The sequence below is a fragment of the Protopterus annectens genome, chromosome 9.part0 (genome assembly GCF_019279795.1).
Source record: "Protopterus annectens isolate FY-2018-M chromosome 9.part0, PAN1.0, whole genome shotgun sequence".
Taxonomy (NCBI): domain Eukaryota; kingdom Metazoa; phylum Chordata; order Ceratodontiformes; family Protopteridae; genus Protopterus; species Protopterus annectens.
In genome coordinates, this window is record NC_056743.1 from 1,352,628,388 (window position 1) to 1,352,648,387 (window position 20,000).

General features: G+C 41.2%; 1 protein-coding gene across 1 annotated transcript in view; it reads left to right on the forward strand.

The window, feature by feature from the left end:
* ADAM9 (ADAM metallopeptidase domain 9) overlaps positions 1-20,000 on the forward strand; it is a gene marked incomplete in the record, with an annotated part of 1,887,510 nt that overhangs the window by 933,302 nt on the left and 934,208 nt on the right. Inside the window, 1 exon segment of the mRNA XM_044084336.1 lies at positions 6,900-6,984. Within this exon segment, the coding sequence (XP_043940271.1) occupies positions 6,900-6,984 (85 nt within the window).

Here is a 20,000-nt window from a genome sequence, read left to right on the forward strand (position 1 = left end):
CTGCGGTAGCGTTGTCGCCTCACAGTTAGACGTTGCCCGTTCGATTCTCAGAGCGTCTTCTGTGTGGTGACATGATGAATGATGCATGAATGGGCATTCCTTCATTGAAGGTTGTGCGTTAGGCCCGGCAAGCCAGCACGTAAAACTCTACTGCCAATCATTAGCGGACCGGAGTTCTGCTGTGACTACCCCTAACCGGGAAAAGCCAAAAGACACAAACATTAATACCAATGCACTGAAAACTATTCAGTAGAGGTTCTAATACCCTTACCCTTGTTTTTACCACCCTATCCCCCTTCTGCAGCCTACCTTGCATGTCCTCACCCCTCATTAAATCTGACTACAAATTAATTCTCAACTTTGTGTGGCTTAGTTGTGCCATCCAGCCACCAAATGACCCCATCTTTAGGAACTTTTCCAAGGGAAGCCTACTTCAGCTTGTAGAAGATCTATGCGAAATTCAGAACAATCCCTTGCAAATAGATCCAGGTAAGAGGGCTGCCGCATTTCACCCCTGTCTTCTACCAGCACCTGAACAGCTGCATAGAAAGTTCAGTACTCAGCCGCCCTAGATATAATTGTAAATTTAGGAGTAAGCCTCTCTGGTGCAACTTCTGTGTCAATAAACTGTGCAATAAAAGAAGGAAAATAACAAAGAGCTGCTAGAAACACAGATGTCCCTACTTGACTATTCTGAAAATTGACAACAAGGAACTTAAAAACACTATTAGAAAATATAAAGCAGAGTATGGACTTAAGGTTCCTATGGATTCCAAAGGAAATAGTTTTTTTTTTTTCAATTATATCAGAAAATTAAGGAATAATGTCCATCAGTGCAGTGGGTTTTAGCCATGGTAATATCATCCATTCTGACTCCAAAGCTATAGCTAATATATTAGCAGAAAAATTGAGTGCCAACCTTACCCTTTCTACCCATATTGCTACTCCATTGACCCTGAGAATTTAGTTCCCCTCAATTTACTTTTGAACAAGTCTTAGAATCCCTATCAAGGGCTAAAAATACTTCCACAAGAATGGACATTTTACCAGGCTGCATTCTCATCAATTCCAAGTATGTACTGGCTAAGAGTCTACTTAAACTGTCCGGCCTCAGTCCATCTACAGGTTTGTTTCTGATGCCTGGAGAGCAACCGGTGTGGATGACCTACAGAAGGGTGGGCCTTCTACAGACCCTCCATCTTCACTAGCTTTATATACAAAGTCATTAAATGTATTGTAGATCTCAAGTTTTGAAAGTTGATGGCACCTTTTCCTGAAAATAAAAGTTTAACCAGTGCGATACCATGGGTGCCATTTCTAGGTCCTCTCCTATTTAATATTTAATTTGCAGACATCCAAGCCAATGTGCTAGACCACGTTTGTTGACTGCTAGCTGGGCACTTTTGTCTGCTTACACACTGATACAAAACAGCTGTCACAAGAGCTGGAATATGCATATACTTAGTGTATCAAAAACAGTCTAAAACTAAATGGAAAAAAGTGCATAGCATCATTTGGCAAAATTGGTTGCCCCTACCCCATATGTTTTAAACGGTACTCATCTTAATATAAATACGGCCATAAGAGACCTAGGTACTTGTGTGGATAGCTCCTCATTCAGTGATCATGATTCTACCATAGTCAAAATCCTTCTATTTGGTTGATTTCCAAGGGAATATATTAAAGATCCATAGAAGTTATCATACCACTGTACTCTTCCCTTATCAGACCTATCACAGAATACAGTGCACGCTTTGCTATGTACAAGAGTATTATTCAACTGAAAATGCCTCAAAGATTTCTAATCAAGAAAGTTACTTGTCTTAAATCTTTCGACTACCCTGATAAAATAGCACAACTCACCTTATACTCTCTAGTCTGTGTTCCTGTGAGGTGACTTGTCTTGCTTTTTGAGTCCTACTTGATCTCCTATTTCTATACACAACTAGTAGCTGTACAATCACCTGCTCTAAGGACCTAAATCTAAATCAGCAAATAAACAAGACTCGCTGGAGGGATAGATTCCTTAGTCAACATATTCCTAGCCTGTGGAATAATTTAACACTTCAGGTCAAAGTACTGTGTTACCTGCCTTTAAGGCTAATCTTGATGACTGGATGCGGAAACACAAATTTACACCCGGGTTGTTATGTACAGACTTGCTCGATTTGGGAGGTGAGCACTACTAGGCGCTTAAAAGGGGTCTGCTTAAAGGTGCATACGGCTAGGCATCTTATGATCACTGTGCTCACTTGCCTACTATGTGCTTGTATAAAGGTAATTAGGAACAGGCTGTTGTGAAGAAGCCTGGTGAGCAGGTGAAGACATTGTCCTCCATAATTGTGTGCCAATATTCCCATTCCCTTTCCTGGAAGGTTTGTTTGAAAGATGTGAAAGTGTTGTGGTAATGCTTGCTCTATAGAAGTTCTAGAGAGTGCTTAAGGTTACACTGCTTATTGACGGATGTGTGGATTGTTGGTGGTATGTACCTATTGAGGTTGTGTGAAACAGATGAGCTGTGGTATGTGCGCCTGCTATCATTTCCATGATTTTCGAAGCTGTGGTGATTATTAAGTGGTTATTACTGTTATTATTATTTTTAAATTTATAATAAAGATGATTGATACAATTTTGTGTGGCCATTCTTTCAGGGGTTCATGGGGTCCATAGATAAGTCATAACTCACAAGCATATAACTGAGACTCCCCAACCAATAAATTTATGCCCTTGGTGCCTCCTTGATGTGGAATGTTGGTATACGTGAAGTGTCATCTAAGGTACACCTATACCAGCCCCACTTATTAATGACAATTGATATAATCTGTAAAAATTCTTTTGTATTCTTGATCCTAGCCCCAGCTATACCAAGCAATGGTTTAACCAGTTTTCAAAAACCCAATCAAGGGGTCTGTCAGAGAAACCTGTCCCACCCAGTACAATAGGTCATCCTGGTGGAGTTTACTTTTCTGAATTTCCAGTAGCATGTAAAAAAACATCTGTGGTTCAAGGCTAGGAAATGTTATTTTATATGAAAGCCTGTAGGAGATAATCTCATGTATTGCATACATAATGCTCCTAATGTTCATCTGTCAGGTAGTGCAGTCTAATGCTTTCTAGTGCAGTACTGTAGAACAGAAGCTGAAAATGCATGACAGCATAGTAGTCGGTAACAAAGCAACAGCAGCAGTTAACAGTAAGTGAAATCAGTAACTGAAATAAGTTAATTTAGTTTGTCTACATAGTGTCAGTAGTTCCCCACATTACAAAATTACCTGAAATAGTACTACTTACAGTGATGTATATTACCTTAGGAATTACCAGTAATTAACAACAGAGGTAAGATGCAGCAGTATAGTATTAACTTAATGTAACACTACGTTCAGGAGAACAAGTGCTAATTTCAAAAATATAACAAGATGTAACTGGAGTCAGTAAATGAACCAGTTTAAAAGAACACAGTTTCACTTTGTGAAATAAAACAATAGTAAAATCTGTCACAACAGCCCAGCTAAGATGAGACAGAGAAGAAGTGAAATGTATATCATCTACAGTAAGCATGCAAGTTTTTCTTACCTAATGTATACCAGGTTGATGTGATGTTTACTCTGTAGCAATAATATGTCTTCGCACAGCTGTGCTCATTAGTGTTCTGGACTGGGAAAGTGCCAGGTAATGTAAGTCTGTAAGGTTCTGCCCATGCAGAAGCCAACCATTCTAAATCCAGTCAGTGACCCCTGCAGAAGATGGCCGATCAAAAACAATCCAGTCCTTCACAGGACGCCAAGCTCAGGTAACTGTTGCATGGAAACCTCTACCCCTTACCAGCAGGTGGAACACTGCAGACCCAATTGTAGTAGTCAGATAAAGTATTTGTATTGTATTGAGCCAGTAAGAGCCTTGATAGAAAAGGACCTTGCGGTCTTCTCCTTCTCTGTAGTCTCCTGTTGTTGTCTTCAGATTGTACCTTAAATTGCTGTCATCGGCCTAGCACTGAAGAGCACAGAACTGAGAAACCGTTGGGTATTGAAATCTATAAGACCCCCTTCCATCTCAAAAGTCACCTAGTCAGAATCCAGCCGAGTGTCCCCGCACAAACTGGCCCACCAAAATATACTTGCAGCTTTTTCACTGGAGCCCATGTTCATGTAATTGTCATGTGGAAGCATTTCTCTCGCCAGAGGCTGAAACACTGCAGATACCAGTCATAGGAAGACTGAAGTATTTTTAATGCCATGGAATCAGTAATGACTCAAATAAAAAAGGGCTTTGTGTTTTTTGTCTCCTCTGTATTCTTCCACTGTCTTCTCTAAGCTATGCATTAGAACTATGTTAGCAATCCAGCTCTGAAGTTCCTTGAAATTTTTGCCACCTCTTTTCTTTTCCAAAATGTGGGCAGCCACAGCCAGTATTTTCATTTATTGTGCCTGATATGTTCCTGCAGTCTAACTCTGACCCATTCTTGGTTTCATCTATGTAAGACAGATTGGTGGATTGGTACATCAGGCTATATACCAACAGAGCAAACAATCTTTTATTCTCTATATGTTGTAATTTACCCAGATGTTTAACGGTCTGAGAGTTATTGCAGTGAAGTGGTGCTTATGGCCTTTACTGTAGATGTAGTCATATCCACACACACACACACACATGTATGGGTAAGAGGGAGAGAGAGTATTTTGTCATTTTGTGTTGATTTTCACACACACACACACACACACACACACACACACACACACACACACACACAAAGCATTCAAATAGTTGAACTTTTAGAATATCAAACTTGTTTAATGCTGGAACAAGTGACCGAATAATCATATGATTGCAGAATGTCAACATTACTTTGTGCGGGGTCTGGGTTCAGCAGATTTTGATAATTTGCCTTTTCCTGGTGTTGTGTGATTTTTTTTGAGTTGGTATATAAGTACCAGGAGAGGTGTAGGGGTACTGGAAGGCTTGCCCTCCTGAAAAAAAAAGTTTTGATTTTCTTGTGTGGTTTGTCAGTGTTTATACATTCAATCTTTTCAGATCGATATTTTGTGGTTTGGCTACTTGATTATTCCACTGTGTGTAGCACACTTCATACACACATGCATATGAATGTAATATCTGCCAGTGCGAAAAGCAAAAATCAAGGTTTTTTTTTGTTTGGGGTAGCAAGCCATCCTCCTGTGCAACCCATGCTTGGAGGACTGTATCCCTAAATTATGTATACCAACTGCAAGATCGCACAACAGTGGGGGAAAAAGGAGAAACTTTACTCCACTGTTTGACAATCTCACACAGAAACACTAGACACAAACTACTACTGTGCTCAACTAAACACGAATTGATTGAAATAAACAAGACCGTTCTCATTTTGATAATAGGAATACAGACAAAATGTAAGTTGGTAACCATATACTTAAACACACACACACACACACACACACACACACACACATGTATTGCGCGCACACATCACACACAGTATGTTCAGCTTGATTTGTATTGACAAGCCATAACATATTCATCTTTGATAATGCAAGCAAGATGCAGTGTAATATGATTTGTACAAATAGCTTTTTATATACCATGAAAACGTTAGCTGAGATATTGCAAAAGCTTTGAGTTGCTAAAGCTTGTTTTAGCATGCTCTTGTCAGCTGCGGTGGTGCAGCGGTTAGTGTTGTCACCTCACAACCAGAGGTTCTCAGGTTTACTTTGCTGGAATGCCTTTTATACAGTGTCTGCATGTCCTCCCTGCGGTCGAGTGAACTTTAAAAGACATGCAAATAGGTGCATGCCTTCTGGAAAGGTTAGGCACTTGGCTGGCAACTTGACAACATAAAAATTCACTGCCAATCAATAGTGGACTGGTGATCCGCTGTGGCAACCCCTAACCGGGAAAAGCCAAAATAATTTTTTAACATGCTATCAGTGTATAGATTTAATTAAAACATGTATCATATAATTTTTAATGTCCTTTTTGTGAAAAAGGTTTGATGGCATTGTAGATTTTCAGTAGTACTGCCTATCATGGTTATATTCATTTAGAGAGCTATGCTGACCTCAGCAGTAAAGCCTGCAAGTAGTAAAGTGTCAGGATGAAGATCTGATTGTGTTATTTGGCTGTTTGGAATGAAGGTTGAATATTATATAGAACATAGAATCATACACTGGAGTTTGGATTTATGGAGCTGTTCTCATAACATCAGTAGAAACCAGGTTCATGAAGTCATCTGCCAAGAAATAAACGCACTGAAACCTACAGCACTAGGAAGTGGTCCATTTGTACAACAGCCATATTTATGGAACTCTACAGTTGCCAAGGTACAGTTTGGCTGAACAGGGTTACAGTTTGAAGTAAGCCCACTTTTCTGTGAGGTCAGACCTCACAGTTATTTTGGGAATGTGGGAGATTCTCCCTCCACACCAAAACTGTGATTTAATTATTTAAGCAAATTCCAGTTTAAGTAAAATTGTATCTTTCACATGACATTCACATAGTAGTTTTGCAAAACAGTTGCCTTAAATGCAAGTGGAAAGTTAATGCATTATCTGCTCCAGATATTAATATGATTTTTTGAAACCTCTTGTTTATTTTGTTTAACCTAGATTTCTGATGCTGGTTCAAGATGTTATTTAGCATAATGTCTTGGATTTCAGTACCATTTGGATTCTCTTCACTTTGTTTCAGGAAGACTGATAAATTTGGTACAACTGCTGGTATGGCATTTGTGGGAACAGTTTGCTCCAGAAGCCAAGGCGGAGGAATTAATCTGCTCCAGATATTAATATGATTTTTTGAAACCTCTTGTTTATTTTGATTTACCTAGATGTCTGATGCTGTTTGAAGATGTTATTTAGCATAATGTCTTGGATTTCAATACAATTTGGATTCTCTTCACTTTGTTTCAGGAAGACTGATAAATTTGGTGCAACTGCTGGTATGGCATTTGTGGGAACAATTTGCTCCAGAAGCCATGGCGGAGGAATTAATGTGGTAAAGTATGATCTTTTTTTGAGAGTCATATTTTTAGTAGTATGCTTTGATCCCTGTGGTTGTTTCTTTTTCTTGATTTTACTTTGCAAACTAAAGGCACATGTAAAGGCCTTGCATACCAAGAAGATCAGTTGTTTTTTTGCCAGGTCACTTAGCTTTCCCTATCTGCAGTACAAACAATAAAAGAAATGATGTTAGCTTTCCCTATCTGCAGTACAAACAATAAAAGAAATGATGTGGTGATGATTGCTAAATATTACTAAACTTAATTTAGTTTGCATGCTTTCATGCCAGAACTGAATCTTTTCTCATGGCAGAGAAGGGCTGCCTAACCTCATCTGTGCATTACTGAATTGTGTCACTCTCTTGGGAGAGTAGTTCCATGTATTTTTCAACCCATTTTGAAAATGTACTTTGGTATGTATTTAATTTGTTTGATTATTGATATTTTATTACTGGGAAAGTCAGAATAGATAGGAGCCCATTTTCAGCAGAGGCCCAGGGAGAAAAGGTCCAAATTATTACAAAACATTTTTAAGAACAATAATTTTACAATATTCAAAAGTAATATAAAGTCGTCTGCAGTTTAAATAATTATACTAAATTAGACGTAATATGAAAACATTGGTTAAGAATGGAATACAATTTATATGACAATGATTTAATATTCAGAGAAATTATAGCCAGTTTATAGAGAAATTAATGGTAAGCTAGCATAATAGAAATAGGAATGCCAATATGAAGTGAAAAAGAAAAACAGGCTCATGGTACATTTAGAGAGAAAGCCAAAAGAGAAATTGCTAGAAGTGAGGAAGGAAGAGTAAGGTGGTGTAAGGAAAGTCTCATTTAGGGTTGTAGTTTATCCTGGTGAACAAGAACAGAGCCAGCTTTTGGCTAGGAAGCGTTTCAGAATGGTGCTGAAGGATAGGAGGGAGGGTATTGACCTGATGGACACAAGTAAGGAATTCCAGACCTTAGCAACATGGTGCAAGTATAGATAGCGCCTAGCAGTTTTGATAGGTTTGTGGACAGACAGGAGTTTTTAGTCATTGGATCATAATGACAGACAGGAAACATAGTTGTGTGGAATGTTTAGTGCTGGACAGGCAGACTGATATTGGATAATTTTAATAGGTGGTAAGAAGCTATGCATGTGTTAGTTGATGGGGTAATTCTAACCAGTTTAGTCTTCATAGTGCTATACAGTAGTGGGTTCTGAAAGGGATATTTGCTGCAAATTTAGCAACGTTTGTTATAGCTTGTTCAAGATTTGATTTCTGTGATGCCTGGAGGTTAGTAAGGATAGGAGCTCTATAAAGAAGTGTGGGGAGGATATAAGTAGTGATAAATGTAGCTGTCCTTTCATATCACTGTTGCAGCATTCTTTACTGTAGGGATCCACTGCCAAAGGTAGCCTGATGTCCGTACGGTATACAAAATCCTTTAGGTTGTAATGAGTATGCCTTATATCACATGTAAGTTTCTCACACACAGCATAGGGCATTAATGTGATGTCCGGATGTACCATCCTCAGAATTTGTTTGCTGCCAGTCCAAACTCCATCTTCAATCATCAGTCTGAATGCTTGTTCGTCTGCTGGTTTCTATGGCTTTTGTTTTTTTTATATATTTTCTTATCTTAGTTTTGCCTTGTTTCTGGTTGTTGGGTTTCATGTCATTCAGAAAGGGGAAATGCCAGTGTGGGAGACAAATTCCCCTAAAGATCGTCACAATCAGTGTTTGTTTTGCTTAGGCACTTCCCACGACCATATGTCTTGTGAGATTTGTCATACTTTCGGCCCTAAGATGTTGCAGAGTTGGCTTTCTTCTCTTGACATTTACTTAGAGAACCAGCTACTTAAACTGTTGGTTAGGGATACCATGGAAGTATCTTCCCAGCCCAAGGGTCAGCTGTCTGCTAAGAAAAAGGCCAAGAAAGCTCAGTCTGATTTGTCGGTTGTACCTCCTCCACCATATGTCTCTCTTGAGGCAGGTGAAAGCTCATAGGATCATCCGGTTTCTTTCTCTGATTCCTATGCCGCTACCAGTTTGGAGGCTGACATGGATCCAATGCCATGCACATCAGTGAAGATTTTGCAGACATCTGCTTCAGATGTACAGGCAGAACCATGGCTGGTTATTACTGAAAGGTTTATGGGTGTTCCTCAAATTTTAGTTGGAGAAGAGGTTCTGACTACCATTATTGAGTGTCGTTAGGGGTCAGAACATCCAACATTTTTTTAAGGCTGATGTCTTACTTAAAAAGAAGCGGAAAACAAAACATAATTTGCCTGCTCCGAAGGTTCCTCAGAGTGAATGGCAAAGCTTCACTCAAGGTCTGATTAATGCCCTTATGGCTCTTAAGCCTCCACAGAGAGTTTCTGTTCCTGCTCCTCCTTTGTCTTCTACCCTTCTTAAGAGGCTCAAGGAGCAGGATTCTTCTTCTTAGGAAGATGCTAATTCTGAGGAAGAGTCCGTTACATATTCCTCCAAGATTCCTTTGCCACTTGACTATGGTTTTGAGGAAGAAGTCTATCAGTCCTGACTCTTTTTGAGAAGATTTCCTTTGGTGACACTATTTCCAGAATGATGGAATTTTTTCAAATGGGACTGTGCTCAAGTGTCTGATATTCAGAAGAGGTGCTATGAGATTTTATAAATGGAGTCTCTGCTGTTCCTTCTAATGTCCTTCTATTCTTGTGTCGCAGTATTCATAACATGGAGAGTCCATTGCAGGCTGTCCTGACGATCCTGCCAGTATACAAAAGTCTAAAGCTACTGTGAGGTACATGCGCCATTGCACATAGGTCCCTGTCCTACATCGGATATAAAGTAGACATAGGCATGTACCGTCTTCAGAACTTTTCTGCCACCAGTCTGAACATCTTCTCCGGTCATTTACTCGACAGCAAAGTTGCTGATGCCAAGTCAGATAAGTGCCCTGTTGGGGTTTATTTTTTGTGCTACTGTTGTTTTGCTGAGGTTACATGTCATCTAGAAAGGGCAATTGTCAGTGTTGAAGGCAAATTCCATATAAGGATTTGCACAAACTGTACCTTTCTTGTTTAGGCCCTAGCCATGACCATATCTCTTGTACTATTTGCAAAGCCTTTTTTCCTAAGACCCTTCTCAGCCATCTCACTTCTGTTAATTTGTACTTAGAGAACCAACACATTAAGCATTTAGCTGGCGACGTCATGGAAGGTACGTCAGTCCTTCAGTTGTGCCTGTTTTAAAAAGGGACAACAAAACTAGGCCTGAGGTCTCTGCTGCTACTTAAATTCTGGATGTTCCTCCCAAGGCTGCTGATGTTCTGGAGACCCATCCAGAGGAAGGTGGTGATTCTTCCACAGATACCATAGTAGAGGCAGCAAAGGATCCTGCTAGCATGTCCTCAGGGGAAATGCAGTCATCCGCAATGGACATACAAGGGAACCCAGGCTTATAGTCTCTGGAGGTCCTCGCAGAATACCGCAAATCCTTGTACTTGAAGAGGTTCCAAGCAACATTATTGAATGTAGGTCTACTTTGGGTTCCTTGACCTATCCTCATTTGGATGTTCCACTTACAAAAAAGCCGAAAATGAAGCATACTTCTCGTGTCTTCTTAGGAACATTCTGCAGATTGGCAAGCCTTTTCTCAAGGGCTGTTTAATGCCTTTATTCCCCTTAGACAGTCTACAGGGGTCTCTCTTCTCCTTCCCTTCTTCCAGGCTCTCCTAAAAAAGAATTAGGATTGAGGATTCCTCAGAAGATGATTATTCCTCTAGTGATGAGTTCCTGGCATATTCTGCCCAGATTTCCTCTCCATTTAGGTATGCTTCCCCAGAGAAGGTATCAAAATGGTACAGAATTTCCTGGGGAGGATATTACCTTTGGTGAGACCACCTTCAGGCTCCCCTAAAAAAAGAATTAGGATTGACGATTCCTCAGAAGATGATTATTCCTCTGGTGATGAGTTCCTGGCATATTCTGCCCAGATTTCCTCTCCATTGAGGTATGCTTCCCCAGAGGAGGAATCAAATGGTACAGAATTTCCTGAGGGAGGATATTACCTTTGGTGAGACCGTTGTGAAGATGAGAGAATTTATTAAGTGGGATTGCTGTAAGGTTTCTGAGGTGCAAAAAGATATGACTGGTTACAGATGGATTCCCCTCCCCCATATGCAGTGCCTGCAGTGTTACCAGCTTTTTTGGGATGCTTCCCTCTCTGCTTCTAAGTGTCCAGTCTCACAACCTCCTACCCCTAAAAGGCGAGATAGATTTTACAAAGTGCCAGAAGATTGCAAGTTTTTATTTAAGTGTGCTTGGGCAGATCTAGCTACTGTCTCAGTGGCTGCTGATAAGCCCTCAAAGCTTTTGCCTTCAATTTCCCTTCTTCCCTCGGATAAGGAGAGCAAAGTTATGCAAAGGTTGGGAAAAAAGTATATACTTGGCCACTCTTGCCTTTAGGGCTATAAACTACCAAATGCATATGACCAAATATGCCTTAGCCCTCCTTTCTCAAGCCACTCAGCTCATTTTTGAGCTTCTTGACTCAGACACTAGGTCACAGCTTTCTTCCATTTGGGTTTCTCTTCTCAAGTGACATGTCATGCCATTAAATGTAGCTATGATGCAGTTGAAGCATCTGTCAGAGCTGCTGCATCTGGCTCTGTCTTTAGGAAGTACTCTTGGCTGAGGCTCCAGCAACATCCAGATGATATCAAGGCAAAAACAATAGACAACTCAAGTAGATGCTAAAACCTTGTTTGGATCTGCAGCTGCAGATCTTTTTAAGTTCCTGCAAGGGTAAGAACCTCCAGGACCTTAAACATATTTTTGTACTCCCAGTTCCAAAATTTCAAAGAAGCTACCCTTTTAAAACTCCCTTTGCTATTAAGCAATCCAGACCCTCTTCATCCAGGAGTAAAAGTGCCAGAAAATCTTACAGTGCCAGGACTACTACTTTTACTTTTCCTGTTCAGAAGCAGCCTTTTCTGAGCAAGCCAAGTAGTCTGTGACTACCAACCTGTTTGCAGCCAGACCCCACTATCCTTACATCTTTCCTCTCTGATCAAACTTTTCAAACTGTTCTGTCATACATTCTGTATTCTGTCATACACAGAGGATTCCTTCATGATGTTTCTCCTCTCCGCATCCAAGAACCCTGTTCTCAACATCCAACCTTCTATATAACCTTCTTGCTTTCACTATGGTTTCACCCCCACTCCCTTTGCCTTTATTGTGTCTCTGTGTCTCTCTACCTTCATGTCATGTCTCATCCTCTTTACTTTAACTTCTGTGTTCTTTGTTCTGTGTTTTCTTTGCTTTTCAGTTTCTTTCCCTCACTTGCCTTGCTTTCTATGGCACCAAGGGTCTTCACAAAATGTAGCTCCTGTAATTGCCTAATTTGCCTTCTGTAATTGCCTTCTTTCCATACTTGTCCAGATAGAACCTTCATTTCTAGTTGTTTAGATTTCTCTTCATCAAACTTCAAAAATCCTTGAAAGACTGTATGAATCATCCTTTCCCTGGGTCTCAGAGTCTAGACAGCACTGTACAGACAGCTGTTGGCTTCAGAAAACTGTCTCTAAAACTGCTTTCTTCACTGCATCATCTACTTCCAGTCTCACTCAGTCTCTAGTTCCTCCTTCAGTCTCTAACAGCCAAGGGAGTTCCTCCACCTGCTATTCTCAAACTTCACATGAAGAAATTCATGAATTTAAATGAAGGTCAGTGTACATTGTCAGGTTCTCATTGGTGAATTCATGTTATTCTGTCCTTCCCAGCTTTCCTTCCATTCAGTGGTAGAAAAACACCAGGTTACCTTGATTCAGGACTTCCTCCACCCCTTCAGTCCTTCCCACCCTTTTCCTTTCCACTCCTCAGACATATTCTCAGGGCAAAAGACATGGATGGGGAAAACTGCAGGTGTGTAAGGTCCTTTGTCTTGGAAGGAGGCCAATTTTTAGCTGCTATTTTGGCCCTGCAGTCATTTCAGGTCCCCTCTCCAGGTCATCCCAACCCTCTAGTTCTTCATTAGGTCGGCAACAATTCCAGGACCAAGTCATTTGCTACTCCTGTGGGTTCAGCACTCCAGGTGTGCAGTTTACATTCTCTCCTCCAAGAGATGTAGTGGCAGACATCTTAAGCAGGTCCCATCCTCAATACCCATGATGGGAGTCAGACAAATGTGTGTTGCACATTATCCACTGGTGGGGGGTACTCCCTCCAGTGGATGTTCTCCTCCTCTGTGAATGGTGATTTATGCAAGTTTTGTGAACGTACAACCCAATCCTCTGGTGTGGAAGTTGGATGCCCCTCTTTTCTGGAAGAGAGGATGTTGCCCCTATCCATCCCAGGAGAGGAGTAGCCTTAACTGGCTCTAGGCCCCTAGGCAAAAGGGGGCGCCCCCCCCCACCTACTGGCGCCCCCCACACACTACCTGGTACCCCCTACACCAATACCCAACTGAAAAAAAAGTGGTACACCGGGCGCCCTAGTTGACCTAAGGCCCCTACCCCCCTCCCCTTCTCTTCCCCTTCTCTGTTAAGTTATGCCCAAGACCAACCAGAACCAACCCTGGTAACTCCCTTTTGCCCCTACAGCATTGGTTCCCTCTTCATCTCTATTTAACCAGGAGCCCACTCAAGTTACCTCCTGGCTGGATCTACTCATGGGGAGGGGATCACAGACAGTTACATCACAGTCAACCCTTCATCTGACACCTTCATCTGACACTCACAGGACCTGCTTTGATTCCTGTTAATGAGGATGTGCTGCAGGATGTGCTGCATGTGCCAAGGGAAGCTCTAAAACCCCCTACTAGGAAAAATACTTATCCAACCCATCTGAATTGTCTGTCAAACCTACAACCAAAAACTGTGGATATTCCTGTGGTTTTATCTAATCTATATGTGAATAAGGCTGAGTGTGGATTCTTTTCAGTAAAAGTACATCAAGTATGATTTATCTAGATCTTCATTGTCTGTACTTGGCAGTATTTTTTTTCCTAAAAACTCCTTCATATCAGACCATATGGGACCACCACCAAGGTCCTTCCTCCTCTAGATTTTGTCTTAAAAAAACTAATGTTGCCACCCTTTCCTAAATTTTTGTTCTATCTTTTGTCTAACATCCAACACAACTAGCCAGAAGAAGCACCTTCTTCTATCACTTCAACTAAAAGGGTTTCAGAACATCAGGCCCTGAAGACTTCCTCTCCCTTTACTGTTTTCCATAAAAATAGGGTTTCTCTAATTTTCCTTTATGCCCCAAGGTGGTGAATGGTTGAGTTTTAAATCCTCCTCTAATTTGCCTACCTTCTTTCCCACTCTCTTCTGACGAATATTCTGGATTTCGCTGATTTTGTGCCCTTGTTCAGATCTTTTTATTTGGATTTCTGCAAGTTGGTCAGATTTCATCATCCCAGGTTTCTGGGCAGGCTGTTTCAATCCTGTCAGATTTCTTTGGATCCTCTAAGGGTTTCCTTTTTGTTTCAAGGATGGAAAACTCTAGCATCTCAGAGGCCTTTCATTTCAAAGGTCTGGATGCTTTGGAAATGATTCTTTCAAAAAATCCTTATATAACGTCTTAAAGGATTATTCACTAAAGGTAGATCTAAGATCTGGTTTTTCCCGGCTATTGGTTTTCTTCATTGGTTGGGAATGAATGCTAGTGCTACTGTACCTCCATCCCCTCTTTCCTCTGTCTCTGCACGTCTGGTCCCATGGATGTTGTATTCTTACCTTTGGAGAGTGCTTTACCTGTGGTGTGGTGGATTAATTTGGCAGGCAGTCTTCAGTATTGAGATGGGCCCCTTTAGGGGGAGGGGGGGGGGGCACTGAATTGATCTGGGATTGTGATATTGGCAATGTGCTGGGATCATTATATTTATATCATTCTGTTGTGGCTCAGAGTAGATCCTGAGCATTGCCATTCTTGACATGTAGATTCTGCTATAGAATGCCCTTTTGTGTTTTTGGAATTCAGGCAATTTTATTTTTTATAGCTTTGGAGGATTTTATGCGGATTCAACTTCTACTAAAAAGGGTAAGGGAGTAGTCCTGGGGTGGGGTTTGGGTTTTCCTCTTTATTGCAACAATTTCTTCCTTCTGTTGTATAGCTTGTTTATGAAAGGGGACCACAAGACTGGCTTCCTTTTTTTTGGAGGAGAGCATCTTGGTTCTATTTGGTATGTAGTATTATCTATGGACGTAGTGATCGTGTCAGATTAAAGCCATGTGTAGGACGAAACACTCAATTTTTAGTTCCATCTGTTTGGGTGTTCATCTGCATGTAGCATGTCATGAGTTGCATCTGCTAGCGTGAAGTTTACCGTAGCCAACTACTTCTTTTATAGTGTCAGACAGATATTTAACTATATGTTTTGGCTTTTTCTTTTCCTTTTGGCTTTTGATTTCTCCAATCTCTCCATTCTCTGGGAAGGCTTGCTCTGTTTTGCACCTTGCTCCTCCTTTGCCTCCTTGACATTTTATTAAATGATTATATGATGGCCATATCATGCTCAAATTACGGATGCAATTGGGATAGTAAGCATTTGATTTGTCATTTGGAGTTGTGCAAAGAAGTGTTTTTAAAGGGGTAGGCCTTAGAGGAGTTAAAGCTGCTTTTTCTCCCAGCTTTCAGAGGAGAGAGCAGCCTAATAAGCCTGCATTGGTCTGTAAATCTCCTATTCATCCTATGTAAAGCAATTGATTAGGTAGTCTCCTCCTGTTAGCTGCAAACTGCTCCTTCTACTCAGAAGCTTCCTTTTCCTGACAAACCATGAAGACTCCTCTTATCCTTGCCTTGTTCTTCTGATCCTCATTTTCTTTGTTCTGTAGTCTCCCTTCCCTGTTTCTCTAGGTCTCATCCTTCAAGACCTGGGGTTCTTTCCATTATTCGCCAGGGTTATTACATGGTTTGGAAGTCTCTTCTCCCTCTCCCCTTTTTGGGCATTCCTCAGTCTCCTCAGGAACAGCTGCCTTTTTTCCAGAGGTGCTGAAAGACCTGTTGGCTCAGGGAACTATTCAGGAAGCTCCAACTCCTCTGAGGAGGAAGGGGTTTTATTCCAGAATGTTCTTGGTCCTTAGGAAAGAAGGCACCTGGAGACCAGTTCAGGATCTATCTCCGCTAAACACCTTTTTGAAGGTCCCTATCCCTTCAAACCTGGTTTCCTCTCTTATTTCCTCAGGCTTTTTAATTTCCCTGGATCTCACGGATGCTAATCTACACATTCCTATTCATCCCATTTTCATGATGTTTTTACGTTTCTCTCTTGCTTTCTGACATGTGTAGTTCTCTGTTTTACCGTTTGGCCTTTCTATTACCCCAGGGGTCATCACCAAATGTCTCACTCTTTTCCTTTCTGCAGGTTAAAGGGGGGATACAGGTTTTTCCTTTTCTGGATGACCTGCTTATTCAGGCTTCCTCTCCAGACATTTTACTTCAGCGTCTGCACTTTGTCATTTTTCTCCTGCACTGCCAAGGGCTTTACTGTAAATTTCCAGAAGTCACTCCTGACTCCTTCTCAGGATCATGTTTTTCTGGGGTGCAGAATCCAGATTGTTCAATGCTGGTATCTGTGCCTCCTCCGAAGGCCTTAACTCTCATTGCTTTCTTTCAGTCCCTTCTTCCTCTAGTTTGTCATAGCCAGAGAATTGCTGAGGGCAATGGGTTACTTGGATTTTACCATTCCTATGTTCCCTCTAGCCAAGCTTCATATGAGAAATCTCCACTGGTTTTTAAAGTCAGTTTGGCTCCAACATTCTCATCCTTTAGATTTTCTAGAGCCTCTACTTCCATGCCTCAAGCTGGAACTCCAGTGGTGGATTCATCGGTTGTCCCTCAACCCAGAACTTACTTTTCACCCTCCGATCCCCTGTCAGGAACTTTTCACAGATGCCCCAAATGTGGGTGGGCGGCTTCCTTTGGCCCTCTGAAGATACAGACCACATCAGTGTCAGCGATGAGAGCTCTTCTGCCTTTTCATTCTCATTTCCTTTTAGGGTCCCTCAAGATTCTCACAGACAATACTACAGTGATGTGGTATGTCAGCAAACGGGGGGGGGGCAAAGTCTTATCTCCTATGCAGGTTAGCCCTTTAGGTTTGGGCGCTAGCTATCCAGTATCAGCAGGCAGTTTACATTCCCTCAGAACATAGTGGCAGATTCTCTGAGCAGTTCCGTAACACCATCCCATGAGTGGATGCTTCACAGGGATGTGTTTCTGGGCATTTGTCCATCCTTGGGGTACTCCTCAAGCAGATCTTCTCAAGTAGATCTATTTGTTTCCCCTTTGAACAGAAAACTTTCTCTCTTTTGTGCAAGAGCCCCATGCCCTCGGTTCTGGAAAGTGGACACCCTCTTTTTTTCCTTTGAAGGAAATGTTTCTTTATGCCTTCTCTCCACTGCCTCTCATTCCGAAATCCCATTCAAGATTCAACAGGATGCTCCCGAAATTTTGCTGATGGCTCCCTTTTGGCCCAGACAGCATTGATTCCCTCTTTGCATCTTGCCAAGTTTAATCATCACAAGTTACTTCACAGGGTGGACCTATTCAAACAAGACAAAGGGGTATCTCGTTCATCCCTACCTGTCCACTCTTCAACTGACATTGTGGGTTTCAGGGTTTTAGTTCGATACAGACCCTTTATTTTAGGACGTGCTTTGGGTCCTGCAGGAGGCTAGAAAATCTTAATTATCCAAATGGATAAGGTCTCCTGCTTGGTGTCTTTTTCGTAACCTGGATCCACTTATTTTGGTTCTCTTATTTGTGTGAATTGCTCAATGCTGGATTGGCATATTCATCTGTTAAGGCCCAGCTATCAGCTGTCTCTGCTTGTCTGCCTTTGATTCCCCCTTTAGCCTGTATATTTGAGGCCAAAAGGTTTCTTAAAGGCGTCCTTCACATTAGGCCTTCCAGTAAGGCTGTCCCTCCTTCCTGGGACCTTAATTTTGTTTAGAAAAATTGACACACTCTTTTTGAACCAGCTGCTTCATCTTCCTTACAGCATTGTTCTTGGAAGTATGTTCTTTTGGCCCTTACTTCTGCCAGACCGGTGCCTGAGCTGCAAGTCCTTATGGCTATTCCTCTTTTTTTTTTTTTTTTTTTTTAGTTTTCCTTAAGGATGGGGTGTCCCTTCATACTAAATCTTCATTTTATGCCCAAGGTGGTTGATGAGTTGTCTCTTAATCAGTATATTCATTTGCCTACATTTTCCCTTCTCCACAGTCTGATAGTGGGAAGGTTTTCACAGCTTGGATTTGCATAGACAACTCAGATACTATTTGGATAAGGCTAAAGGTTTTTGTAAATCTGAACAGCTTTTTGTTTATCATCCTGGATCTGTAGGTTTGGCTGTTTCTATGCAACCATTTCTTCTTGGATATCTAAAGCCATTTATTTTGCCATTCTTTGCTTGGGAAGAGCCTTCCTTCTGTTACGGCTCGTTCTACTAGGTCTGTGTCTTCTTCTGTTGCTTTCTTCAAGGGTTGGATACTAATTCTTTTCTTGAGGCAGCTACCTGGACTTCTGTGCATACCTTTACCAAGCACTGTAAGTTGGTTGTGATTTCTAGGGTCAGAACTGGTTTTGCTTGGGCCATTCTCCATGACTTCCTAGAGGGCTCTGCTGGCTCTTACTCCTAATCTTCTTCCTGAGCTATTGCACTCTCCCTGTTGTACTCTCCCTGTTGTAAAGAATATTACAACAGTGATATGGATTGACATTGTACAGTTGTGTAAAATCTTAATGTGACAGTAGATGTCCTGCTCTTCACGTTTGCAGTATTAGCTCCTTCCCTCCTCCCCTGCTCCTTTTTCCTTTCGGATATGTTTACCTATTTTTATCCTTAGACTGTCATTCCTACTGGGGCTTTTCAGTTCTGATGATGGTACTTCCAGACGTCGCCTTTATACCGTATGCCAGGAGTTTATGTGTGATGTATGACATACCCATTACAGCCTAAAGGATTTTGTATACTGTCTGGATGTTGGGCTATCCTTGGCAGGGGATCCCTGTTGTAAAGAATACAGCAACAGTGAAGAGAACGACATCTACTGTTAGGATAAGATTTTACACAACTGTACTTTTTTGTTGTGTTAGTGAGAAAGTTTTTGACTTTGTAAAGCATTCCTAGTTTTTGATGAGTTGTTCTTATGCAGTTTTATGTATACTGATCAAATTTAAGGTTATTATCCCCAAGTCATTTTGTGGTTATATTGTGAAGAGAGACTTGTTTTATCATGATAGCGGGATTTAGGGAAAATGTTGTAGTTAGTTTTTTGGGGGCAAACATGAGTTGCGAGTTCCAGTGGCTGTTAAAGCTTCCTGAGTAATTTTTTGGATATGTGCCATGTCACATGTGCAAATGATGGGGAGTCGTCTGTGTACAGTATTAGGGAAGCCTGTTGTGTGTACATGTGGATGGTGTCGATGAGAATGTTAAAATGGAGGGGACCAAGGACAGAGCCTTGTGCTACACTGGTGGTGACTGAGAGCTGTGGAGAGGAGGAGGGAGGAGGCCATTTTATTGACTAATAAGGATTGGACAGGTAGCTTTTGAACCATAGACTGGTGAGATGAGAGAGACCTAATAAAGGACAGTATCACCTTTAAGTTTTCCTCTCTCTGTCTTTAGAATGTACCCAGTTATTTTAATAAATTTCTTCTAACAAGGCTCTGCCATTTGGAATGTACCCTGTTATTTTAATTAATTTTTCTTCTAACAAGGCTCTGCCATTTGGAATTTAATTTTCTCGAGATGGTTAAACAATTTATATCATGCCTTCATTCGTCCCTTTTTCACTCATTTATGTTCTTGAGTAGACCCTGCTACATTTTCTTCCCCCCTTTTTGACACTTTTTAACCTTTTATTGTCATGACAAAGCCAGGGTTCCCAGAGACGTATGCTGTACTTCAGAAATTGTTTTAGCAGCTGTTTGTTAGTATTTCCTGCTCCCTCTGCTTGTTGTTCTTTCATTTATTTATTGCAATTTGATAATTGGATACGTTGGCTGGTCAGCAGGCTCT